General features: G+C 40.9%; 1 protein-coding gene across 1 annotated transcript in view; it reads left to right on the top strand.

Moving 5' to 3' along the window:
• Positions 1-12,500, top strand: part of SEPTIN7 (septin 7) — a 184,367-nt gene that overhangs the window by 46,446 nt on the left and 125,421 nt on the right. Inside the window, exon 2 of the mRNA XM_068236394.1 lies at positions 11,222-11,328. Within this exon, the coding sequence (XP_068092495.1) occupies positions 11,222-11,328 (107 nt within the window). The remainder of the gene's footprint in view (positions 1-11,221; positions 11,329-12,500) is intronic.

Here is a 12,500-nt window from a genome sequence, read left to right on the forward strand (position 1 = left end):
GGGGTTTTTTTTTTATTTGTTTTACAAATGTGAACATATGAAAATCATCATGGATAAAAAATTCCTGTACTCTTAACCTAAAGTCTTACCGGTATATGCATGTGTTTATATGCATTTTACAATTTTCCATTTTTAGCTATAGTGGTCCTTAATAGCCCCATTTCTTTGAGGATAACTAACCAACCTTTAAAAATTAAAGTAGGGGAACATTTTTTGCAGTATTATAAATAAAAACTCTTGCAACCCAATTGTCTTTGAAATATTTAATGTTTTTAATCACTTTCAACAGTCTCGCTGTACACCAGCTCTTTAGGACAGTTTTTGGTATTTGATACACCATGGCTGTTTAGCATATTTTCTTATACTTGGCATTCCCATCTTAGCAACCAAACAGAAACCATTCAACATCAACTTCCAGAATGTGTTCTGTACTGTCAATAGCGGATGTAGCATAATAGCTCTTACAGAGATAGATATTTCAAGGATAACTTTTCCTAAACCACTGGCCAATGATCTGTCTTAGACATTTAATGAATGGTATCTTTCTGATTCCTAATTAAATGCGGTTCTTTTATGTTTTGTTTTTCTTGGCTTTTTTTTATGGGGGGGAGGGGGGTAGGTTTTTTGTTCTTTTTCAGTGACCAATGAATGTTCTTGTTTGGCAGCGATTACAAGTGTCCCAATTACATTCAAAGTTCTAATGTTATAAGACTATTAGAAAAGCAGATCTGTGCAGTCTCGTGCCTTTATAGCTTGTTAATTGCCATTACAGTTCCTGCCTCATTCATTGGCTTTGAAATGAAGTAATGCTCAGTTCATAGTAGTTTGTATAATCCGGAAACATGTCTTCTCTGTACCGCATCAATGTTATCAGCATACCAAAGCAGCATGGATGTATAATGCTGGGAATACACAATTTTTTTATTTTTCCACTCGATTCTCCGCTCAGTCGATTTTGCTGCTTGATTCTCTACTCTATTCTCTTATCTTCCGCTCGGTTTTATCTTTTTCCATTCACCTCTATCAGGAATCGGGCAGTAAAACGATCGAACGGGAGATCGGACATGTAGGAAATTATGTAACTATCTCCCACAAAAACGACCTGTGTATTCCCAGCATAATGTCGTTAAACTTCTAGATGTTATGCATTATACCTAAAATTGTCGTTTCTTAGATGTTTTAGGTTCTCCATGAAAGCCATACACTTCAGATATGGCCCAAAGGTTCTAGCAATAGTATTTGAGCCATTTTCATGAGGTGCAGAGAGAAACACCTCTGCACTTGTTTAGGCAGCAGTTCTTGTGCCATTTGCAGCCCCTGTGCCAGCAGCCGCCATTAGGGCTGGTTCCGACGGATGTCTGCGTTGCGTCGCGTCTGGGGGCGTTGCGGCGGCTGCGCGGTCAGGCTTTCAGTAGCCTTCGGTCGCGTTCCGATGCGGTCGCGTTTTTTTCCCCCTAGGGGAACATTAGCCGTTGCGGTTGGCCGCTCCCTGGAAGCTACATGTCGCTTCCAGATGCAGCTCGAACGCTCGCGAAAATCGGGACCCAAACCCGCTTTCGGGTAAAAAGCGTGCAAAAGCTCAGTGTAAACGCTCCCATTCACTTGAATGGGAGCGTTTACCGCGACGTTCCGAACGCTTGGGGTAAACGCTCCGCAAGCGTCCGTCTGAACCAGCCCTTATGCAGGCAGCAGCAACATCCGCGTACTGTCAGCAGTAGTAATGGCTACTCACCTGCCGCCGCCACTATGCCAGCAGCAGTAACAGCCATGTATTCTGCGTGTCATGGAGATCTGAGTGTTTGGCATGATGTTTTCATGACTCCAAAAAGGTTGGCCGCCACTGCTTTAGACCATAGATGAAATTTAAGTTTCAGAACATCTCTGCTGCCACACTCGCTCCCAAGTTGCATCCAGTGATAAACTGGCAACAACATGTTGTGAGATGGGCTTCAGAGGTCATTAAAGATTCTCTACAATGGATTATATTTTTTTTCTCTGGAATGGTTCCTTTATGTCCAAAGAGTGAATGTTTGCTACCCTCATTTCCAAAGTACCCAATGTGATGCTTCTTGCTTAAAGTACGTAAATCCCTGGTGGAGCCCTCGGTTAGGGAGGTGGCTCCCTGACAAAGCAGTTATCCCGCTACCTAGACCTGCCTTTAGACCCCTTCTGGATGAAGCACCTACACTCCTGAGGGACACATTGGATATTCTAGTCAACCGTGAAACATCGATTAGCTTTGGGTACTCCTGGTATGGTCATGTACCAGGGAGAAGTACAGTTCTCTTCTTCTTCTTTTTTTGAGTACATTCAGTGTAATGATCTAAAAATGTATTTTAGTGTAGAATGAGGAGGCAATGAAGTACCTATTCTTGACCTGGTGGTTAGGATTTGGGTGGACGGCTACACGCCTTTCAAAAGGAGAGGTTTTTTTATTTGATTTTCACCAGTGGCTGACCAAATAAGTTGTTTGATTTCTGAATCCACTGTTCAAACGATGTTGAACAATCGGCGATCAAGTTACAAAGGGTGAATTCACGAAACCAGAAAGTAATTGGCTTTTGTGGATGGGACCATTAGGAAAGTATCGATGTAGAAGGGTGTGATATATGCCGATTGATGGCAAGAAGAGGAGAGGTGTGTGTGTGTGTGTATATATCATGTTACAGTATACTACAAGTTTTTATTACATAGTGAATTTTCTGCACTCCAGTCAGGGATTCTCAGTTTCTCAGCATGGGCAGCTCCCTCCTCCCCCCTCAGGCAAGCTGAAATTGAGAGCAGAGATGCTGTCTGTGACTCATACACACAGCACACACACACAGAGCCTGCAGGGGGCGTGCATAACTTCTCCTTATCACAGCAGAGGCAGTGCATTCCTCTGGCGACAAAGTTTGACAAAGAAAAGATTACATATATTACAGAGACAGTGCAACTAGAAAAGGCTGCAGTAATCCAGAGCACATTAAAACAGGTAAATGAACTCCTAGGATAGAAGAAATAAGGCTGAATATTTTGTTAAGTAGATGTACAGAGGCGCCAAAAGGATAAAATATGCTAAAATGTTTAAAATTTCGGGTGGCGGCGGTGGACCGGCCACTCAGAAATAGACTCGATGCTGTCGCTTAAGATAAAGACAATTTATTCACATACTCCATGAACAAAACCGCAACGCGTTTCACGGGTATATTCCCGCTTCCTCAGGCAATAAACAGACAGGAGTACACTGTAAAGACAGAGACAGATAGCGTGTCCTTAGACCAATGTATATGTGTGCTGATGATTTTTGGTGCATAGTTATGTTAACGTGAATAATGGGTAAACAATGCTGTGGTTAGAGGTATATTGGGAGAGGGGGTGGGGGGCTGTGCAGAGATTGTTCTAAGAGTTAAAAATCGTAGTGAAAAAACGGGGGGGGGGGGCAAAGAAAGGAGGGGGGGGGGGTATTAGGGGAGGGGGGGGTTAGGGAAAAAATTAAGGGTGGCAAAACACAATGCAATCAGATGTGGTAAAATACAGAAAACCAGACTCACCAGTACAGTCTCAAGGTCACGAATAGCGCCTCTGTACCAGTGAGTCTGGAGATCAAGGTTTATATACCTAAGAGTATATGGGTGGACCAATTGCATGGTTAATAAGGGGTGGGGGCTATGTGATAGGCAGGTAATGTGTTTCTATGGGTAGGGAGGAGACAAGCTAGGGGGCGTGTTTGTGGGCCAATAGGAGCAGGGGACAGGTTATGTAACCTAAGTTGGGCCAATAGCAAGAGGGGATGTGGTTGTGTAACTTCGGGGAACAGAAAATAAACAAATGTGTACAAAGTGTATCTATTCAGAGGCTGAATAGAGTACTGGTCAAGGGCACAGCCTCTGGCACAGGAGACCGGGGTTCAAATCCCGGCCAGGGCCAGCACCTATTTTGTAAGGAGTTTAAGGCAAGACTGCCTAATATTGCTGGGTGGCCTCCTGAGCACGTCCCAGTGGCTGCAGCTCCTGGGGCGTCTTAAATCCAACAGGAGAAAAGCGCTGTACAAATGTTTGGATTATTAGAAGTACAAGATGCATATTGCTGTCCCCAAGTTGTTATTTTTTAGACTGTTTGGGGAAAGAAGGTATCGATAACAAATAACATTCATTCTAACCAACATAAAGTGCATATTGGTGCATCTTTGCGCCCTCAAAGACTGTAGACATAAAGGACATAATTGATCAGTGACATACAAAGATATAATAAAAGTCTACATATAAAAAAATAATAAATATAAATAAATAAATCCATCCATCAGAACAAGGCATAAAGGAAATTAAAATTCAACCGGTTCCTGATTAACTGCATAGAATAATAAAAAAATAATGATGATAACAACAATAATATAACAGTAATAATAACAATAATAATAATAGTAGTAATAACAACAAGAATAAGTAACAGATAAAAAGAGAGGACGGGATTAAAAAGAGAAACTGATCGCTGTTAATGGGATGAACTAGTAAATTTTCTCCAGTACTTCATTGAGACCATCTGGAGTTAAGGTTTGAGAATTTGGATCCAATACATTTCACATTTCTTGAGAGGGTCAAAAGAATCTGAACGATTGATATATTTCTTAGAACAATCTCTGCACAGCCCCTCACCCCCACTCCCAATATACCTCTAACCACAGCATTGTTTACCCATTATTCACGTTAACATAACTATGCACCAAAAATCATCAACACACATATACATTGGTCTAAGGACACGCTATCTGTCTCTGTCTTTACAGTGTACTCCTGTCTGTTTATTGCCTGAGGAAGCGGGAATATACCCGTGAAACGCGTTGCGGTTTTGTTCATGGAGTATGTGAATAAATTGTCTTTATCTTAAGCGACAGCATCGAGTCTATTTCTGAGTGGCCGGTCCACCGCCGCCACCCAAAAATTTTAAACATTTTAGCATATTTTATCCTTTTGGCGCCTCTGTACATCTACTTAAATATTCAGCCTTATTTCTTCTATCCTAGGAGTTCCTTTACCTGTTTTAATGTGCTCTGGATTACTGCAGCCTTTTCTAGTTGCACTGTCTCTGTAATATATGTAATCTTTTCTTTGTCAAGCTTTGTCGCCAGAGGAATGCACTGCCTCTGCTGTGATAAGGAGAAGTTATGCACGCCCCCTGCAGGCTCTGTGTGTGTGTGCTGTGTGTATGAGTCACAGACAGCATCTCTGCTCTCAATTTCAGCTTATCTGAGGGGGGAGGAGGGAGCTGCCCATGCTGAGAAACTGAGAATCCCTGACTGGAGTGCAGAAAATTCACTATGTAATAAAAACTTGTAGTATACTGTAAAATCATCAGCACACATATACATTGGTCTAAGGACACGCTATCTGTCTCTGTCTTTCTTTACAGAGCCTCCTGTCTGTTTATTGCCTGAGGAAGCGGGAAAATACCCGTGAAACGCGTTGCGGTTTTGTTCATGGAGTATGTGAATAAATTGTCTTTATCTTAAGCGACAGCATCGAGTCTATTTCTGAGTGGCCGGTCCACCGCCGCCACCCAAAAATTTTAAACATTTTAGCATATTTTATCCTTTTGGCGCCTCTGTACATCTACTTGTCAAGATATCCACCCTTGGTGGTTGGAAGGGTGACAAACCCTCCTTTCCTTCTTCAGAGAGCGACATCTTAATCCTGAGTGGGGACAGGTCTAATCTCCCCACCTGCCTATATAGTGGTTGCCTAAACGGTAACCCATGTTTGTAAGTATATTACTTACTCCACACTATTTCTCCCTGATCCAATACATACTACACTATATTGGGCTCTCGGTTTCTCTGAATATTTTGTTAGTCTCTTTAAAATTATCTATTATTGTCACTAAAACCAGTTATCGTGAATGTGTGTTATATGCTTTGGCAGCACTCCCAGGAAGAACAATCTGCTATATATGTGTTTTATTATTGCTCCTTGGTAGATGGTTAGTTCAGCTCTGTCCTTAATTATAATTTAGGTTCTCAGTGTTTCTCCTCTTTACCCTTTGCAGGTTCAGAATATCTAATCAAATCAAATACTAGATGTGGTATTCCTAAAGCTTAGTATGTAATTGAACTTGCATCTATACCTCCTTAATGCACATAAGAATTGTTACTACTTTTAGAAGCTGCAGATTAGTATGACATGTTTTTGAGTCTGCATTCAGGACTCACAAATGCTTTTTCTTATCTATATATCATTCTTCAGAACTATTTGAACGCTTGCTATTAACCCAGTTGTCTATTCTGTTGCATATATCTATCATCTACAGTCTGGTACTAATGTACTAATGCTAGACTGTTCTCAACCAAGCATTGGCAGGCAACACAAATTGTTAGCAAATTGTGCTCGTGTATGTACCTTAAGTATACAAACTAACTTATAGTATACTTTAAACATGTGAAGAAAAGACTACCGCAGCCGGCCCATCTCTAATTTTTGGCCACACACACACACACACACACACACACACACACACACACACACACACACACACACACACGGTTGAATTCAGTGATGACACAGTGAATTAGCGGAAAATGGAGTCCTGGAAGTGCGAAATTCAATGTAAGTAGTTGGAGTGATCATTTATCGTTCGATACCAAAGACACCGATTATCATCTGAACTGGACAATAATGGAGGTCTTTTACAAGCGGTGGGATGCCTTATGATTCTCGGCCGACCTATTGTTACTCATTTGTTTTGTGCAATGGCGGTTGAGCATGTGTATGGGGCATAACCTCTTTAGAAAAAGCAGTTATTTGGCAACATCTGTATTTTCATAAAACTGTACTGGCTTTTCCTTATGTTTTCTAATACATATTCTTCTTTTATACCTTAGCAGTGTTTTTTTTTAGATGTCTTTCTTACAGTTAAATGTGAACCTACAGATCTGAAAGACTTAGGGCATGATTTACAAAGCTTTTTCACCTGTTTTCCTCTGTTCTCACCTTATCTGTTACTTTTTTAAGCTCTCAAAGAGCAAAAATATATTATAGTTATGGTAAGAAAAGTAAGATTGAAGAGAAGTTAATCAGGAACAACTTACTTTGAGTGATTATGTTGCTTGTAAATCTGCTGAAAGGTTATTTTTATCAATTAGGTGATGAATAAGTCATTTATGAGAAGTTTTGTGAATAGAGCCCTTAATCCCTTATTAAATATTGGCGTCATATTATCTTTACCCCAGTCTATTTGCTCCAGGCCAGTCTTTAACGTAGTGAGCACATTTTTTTAGGTGCGTATTTGACATTACACTGTTGTGACGTAATTGGCATTTACTATTCTTTCAAGCATGCATTTTAAATGCACATTAATGTGATTGTACACAAATGTCTCCATGCAGGCAGTGCTCAAGATTCGTGGTGATGCAGGCATCAAAAACCTTCTGTAAATTGCTTTCAAAGCTTCCCACTGTCAGGCTCCCTGCACACTGCATGCGATTCCGATTTTTAATCGTTACTGCATGCTGCGTTTTTTTCTGCGTTTTTCTGTTGATAGCATTCAGGTAACTTTGGAATCGCAAATCGGATTTGCAGTGTGCCTCAATGTGGAATTGTACAAAACTATTTTTGTCTCGGCTCAAACTTGAGTTTAAAACGTTCCAATTCACAGAATAAAGCTTGAAAAGAAAGAAAGAAAGAGGTGGAATTTGCTAATTGAGTACATTAAATATCGTCAGACCCGTGCCAACGTAATTCTGCTCAGTGATTTTTGTAGTAACAAAACACAATGTAACGACCACAATTTTTCTGGACACTGTTTAAAAGTCTCACAGCACAGTGGCAATGCGGTTTCTACATATCCAATGCAACAAATATAAATACTAAATAACAGATGTCAGAACATTGCTAAGTGGGTATTTCGTTCCGTGAATATAGACGGCACATACACTGTTAAGCCCCATCTACACGATACAATTCTTTGTGCGATTCGATTATGATTCTATTTGCGATCCGATTAAATCCGACATGTCCAATCGGGATTTAATTCGATTTGCCATTGTTTTGCAATGGCACATTGAATTGAATCGAATCCCAATCGGACATGTCAGATTTAATCGGAGCGCAAATAGAATCTTAATTGAATCGCACAAAGAATCGTATCGTGTAGATTGTGCTTTAGGGCCTGAGTCCACTGGCGCAGTTGTGTCCGGTTTTCAGCATCTGTAACATTGATGTGTAACTGAAAAGCAGACACAACTGCATTAGTGAGCTCAGACCCTTACTGTCCATGACACTGACCACCCATTGTATGAACTGAGCCTTATACGGATTTGTGCCATACAGTAAGAGGGTAATTTTGAAAATATTTTTCTTTATAATTCTCCTCCCACTTTTTTGCTCTAAATCTTTTCTATAACTTACAAATGTCTTTGCTCTAAATGACATAAGAAGCACGTTAGTAATACTTTTGAGTTACACGTTGTGGATAAGCATTTTTGTGGTGTTTACTGCACAGGTTAATGATTTACCCACCACATTGTATTGTTAAACATTTCACATAAACCTTTGTGAATTGACATTATATAGTGTAATGAATGGTGAGGCAGCTGCCCGTTCCTCCGGCGTCTAGGACGGCGAGGACTGGACTGTCGTCCTCCCATGGGGTCGCTGTCTCGTGCGGGCGCGCGCACAGACAGGACCTTTATGCGGGGAGGAGGCGCGTCAGCTGACCTGCTGGTTGGCTGACGTCAGAGGAGACTCACGGTGCCCCGGATTGGCTGATTGCAGGGGGCATGCCAGTGAGGTCTTCTCTGCTTTTTAAGCTTCCAGCCTTCAGTGTGTCCCGGTCTGCTGTCGTGAATACTTTGTGTAAGTGCTCAGACCTTAGACTACTGCCCGGTGTTGAAACCAAGGACTTCACACCAAGACTAGGATATTGTTTGTTTGATTACCTGTGTATGATTCTGCCTATACCTCTGACCTTGCTTCCTGCCTAACGTTACCGTACTTCTGCCTATCTGACTAGTTGCTGAACCTCTGCCTGATTACTCGTTATCCTTCTGTCTCACGATTCTGTACCGTATTTACCTCTCTGTTGCCGAACCTTGCCTGTCTGACTATTCTACTCACCAGTGGGCCCTTGCCACTGGTGAGGTGCTCTCTACCCACCAGCTCCACTGGTGAGGTGCCGCTTGTGACTGATAGTACCTTCCCAGCCCCTCTGGGAAGGTTTAGCCAAAGCTATCTAAGTCACCTGATATACCTTTCCAGCCCTGTATTATTACTTTGTGAAATACACGCACTCAACACTTTTTGCATATATAAACTGTAGAGTTTTTTTTTTTTTTTTTAACTACGTTATGATCAAAGTTACATACATTTTTCCCTTTTATCAACATTTATAATTAGATCTACATTGTCTTAAATTGAAAATCACGTTTACCTTATTTCTTGGAGAGTCCTCTGCAGCGACCCTACCAGAATCCGTTTCAGAGTCTTATTACAATTTCACTGACATAAGTAGCAAATTCCAGATTTGTCAGGAGCTGAGTGTTTCAGTATTCAGCATATACTTTCACTGCTTCCAATGTGCACTTCTAGACACTGAAACACCCCAGGTTGAGCTGTAGGAGTTTTGGCAGGATAAGTGTTACCTGGCTTTAACTGCAGGGTTTCTTAATGTCAGGCATTTTCTATTGACTCCTGTGAAAGCTAAATCAGTCGGTACCCTCAAAATAACTGTAAGACTATTTTAAGCAGTCAGCCAGGGCGCTGATTGTACTGTAAACTGGCCTCAGTAATAACAGTGGACCTTACATTTTCATCATAACATTTTCTATAAAGTACAATTCCCTGACTCATGCAGCATGAACAAGTTGTAAAGTTAGGTGTCTTCATAATGCTAGGTACACATGATGCAATTTGCTGACAGATTGATTCTTTCCAACGTATCTGATCTGATTTCCGACCGATATTTAAATGATTTTTCATAGAAGTTAATGGAAAAGCGATCGAAAAATCGATTGGAAATCAGATTGGACATGTTGGAAATAATTGATCTGGGAGTAAGTCTTTCAGAAAATTGCATCATTTGTACCTAGCATTAGGCTTCGCCTGACCAAGATTTAAAGCACACCTGAATTGAGAGGGATATAGAGACTGACCTATTCAGTGTTCTCCCCAGGCTCTTTTAGTTGGGTGCTCCACCCGGCTAGTTTTGGTGAGCACTCGGCTGTCATCGCCTCACCTCGTATTATGCTCTAAGCAGAGAGATGTGCAGAGAAGCAATGTCCCTGCATTCTCTCATCACGCCTCACCCGTCTACTTTTTCATGCCACCCGGCTGGAATAAATTTCTGGGAAGAACACTATTTATTGTCTTTGAAACAATTTCATATAGTCTGAGTCTCTGCCTCTTAAGACTCTAAGCCATAGACCCTGGGCAAGCATGCAGATTGGATGTTTCTGACTGAATTCTGAATGGATTGGCTGCATGCTTGTTACAGGTGTGTGATTTAGACACTTCTGGAGGCAAAGATTAGCATGACTGCCAGACAACTGGTATTGTTTAAAAGGATATAAACATAGCAGCCACCATATACCTCTTCGTCCAGGTGCACTTTGTCTGTGAATGTCTTTAAAGTTTGCTGTTGTAATCTGCATAGTTCTCTATTAAAATGTACGATTTAAATCTACTTTTCCCTGTTTCTAAGAAATAACAGGATACACCCTCTCAACTACCAACATTTTGTTTTTGTAATATTTAGGTTCAGTTTCCTTTAAAAAGCACTGCAGATAATTACAGCACTGTATCAATTTAAAGTCATTAGTTATTTTCGCTTTGCTGGTTTTGTAGATTATTATTATTATTTTTATTATTATTTTTTATTTATATAGCGCCAACATATTCCGCAGCGCTTTACAAAGCACAATAAGACAAGGGGAACATAGATACAACTAACAAATATACAGCAGAGTTCCAAGCAGCACAAATATTGTTACAAAAACAGTAAACATTAGGAGGATGACCCTGCCCTTGCGAGCTTACAATCTAATGGGTAGTGGGGAACACACTAGGTAAGGGGGTGGAGGATGGATGAGGCAGTGATTCTGCTACATTTCTAGAATGTTAGTTTCTTACATATAATTTGATAAAGGTTTTGAATCAGGATGATACCAAGCCTGTAAGTCCAGGCTTCAGTTTTTATAGCTCATAAGAATGCTTTTCACGGTTTTGGTAATGATCTTGTATTGTATCTTCCATAGGTGAATCTGGTCTGGGAAAGTCAACACTCATAAATTCGCTCTTCCTAACGGATTTATATGCTCCGGATTACCCTGGCCCGTCACACAGAATTAAAAAGACTGTTCAGGTAAATTTATTGAAATAACATTTGTAGTCTTGAGCAAAATGTTATGCTGCTTTCGAGATGGGTAAGCAAAACAGGCATTTGTTGGTGTGTGATTTTAGTTAATCTTTTAAAGATATCCGGTTTCAAACTGTGACACAATACCAGAAATGCTGCTCTGGTTTAGGTCCCAGGTACTTTGGCACTAAAGTAGTTGCAATCCTGATGGTGGGGTTTTAAAAATTAAAATGACAAAAACACGTTCAGTTCCGACGCCTGCATGTGAGGAAGGGAAAAGCGGAGCTCCCAATAAGCTGGAAGGGCTGCAATGGGCATACAGCAACAACACACTTGGTTCAGGCTTGGCCGAGCAGCTCATGTTCCCAGCAACCGAGGAACATAACTCTTCTGAGCTGTTTTACAGTTATCGGTAAAGTCAGCTGTTTTGAGCATTACCGCATTCAGGAATGCTTTATGAATAGAGGCCATTGGCCTCAATTCACTAAGCTTAACTCCTGTCTTTAATAACTCTTCTGAGCTGTTTTACAGTTATCACAATTATATCACCATGGTGATAACTGTAAAACAGCTCAGAAGAGTTATTAAAGACAGGAGTTAAGCACTGCTACTTGATGTGATCCGCGCAAAAGGTACATGAATCCTTTGACTCTCAGTAATGTGGCAAGATGGCACCCGGCCCAGGTAAGCACTGTCACTTCTCCAACAATGCACCCTCTCAGCCACACTGGGACAATGGCCTCAATTCACTAAGCTTAACTCCTGTCTTTAATAACTCTTCTGAGCTGTTTTACAGTTATCACCATGGTGATATAATTGTGATAACTGTAAAACAGCTCAGAAGAGTTATTAAAGACAGAAGTTAAGCTTAGTGAATTGAGGCCAATGGCCTCTATTCATAAAGCATTACTGAATGCGGTAATGCTCAAAACAGCTGACTTTACAGACCATTTAGCAAAGTGTCAATTCATAAAAGCTGTTTCCGCATGAAAAGCTAGAATTCCTGAGCAGTGCGGGAAATTACCGCCTTATGAGTGATTATGTCAACACGTCACTACATGTCAATTCATAAAGATTAGAGCAAGCTGAGAACGGGACGGAGAATACCGGCTGTTTAGAAAAGGAGATAAGCCAGCGGATAACAGCTAAGTTAATGGAGACAGACCTCCCAGGCAGCA

The sequence above is a fragment of the Hyperolius riggenbachi genome, chromosome 5 (assembly GCF_040937935.1).
Source record: "Hyperolius riggenbachi isolate aHypRig1 chromosome 5, aHypRig1.pri, whole genome shotgun sequence".
NCBI lineage: Eukaryota > Metazoa > Chordata > Amphibia > Anura > Hyperoliidae > Hyperolius > Hyperolius riggenbachi.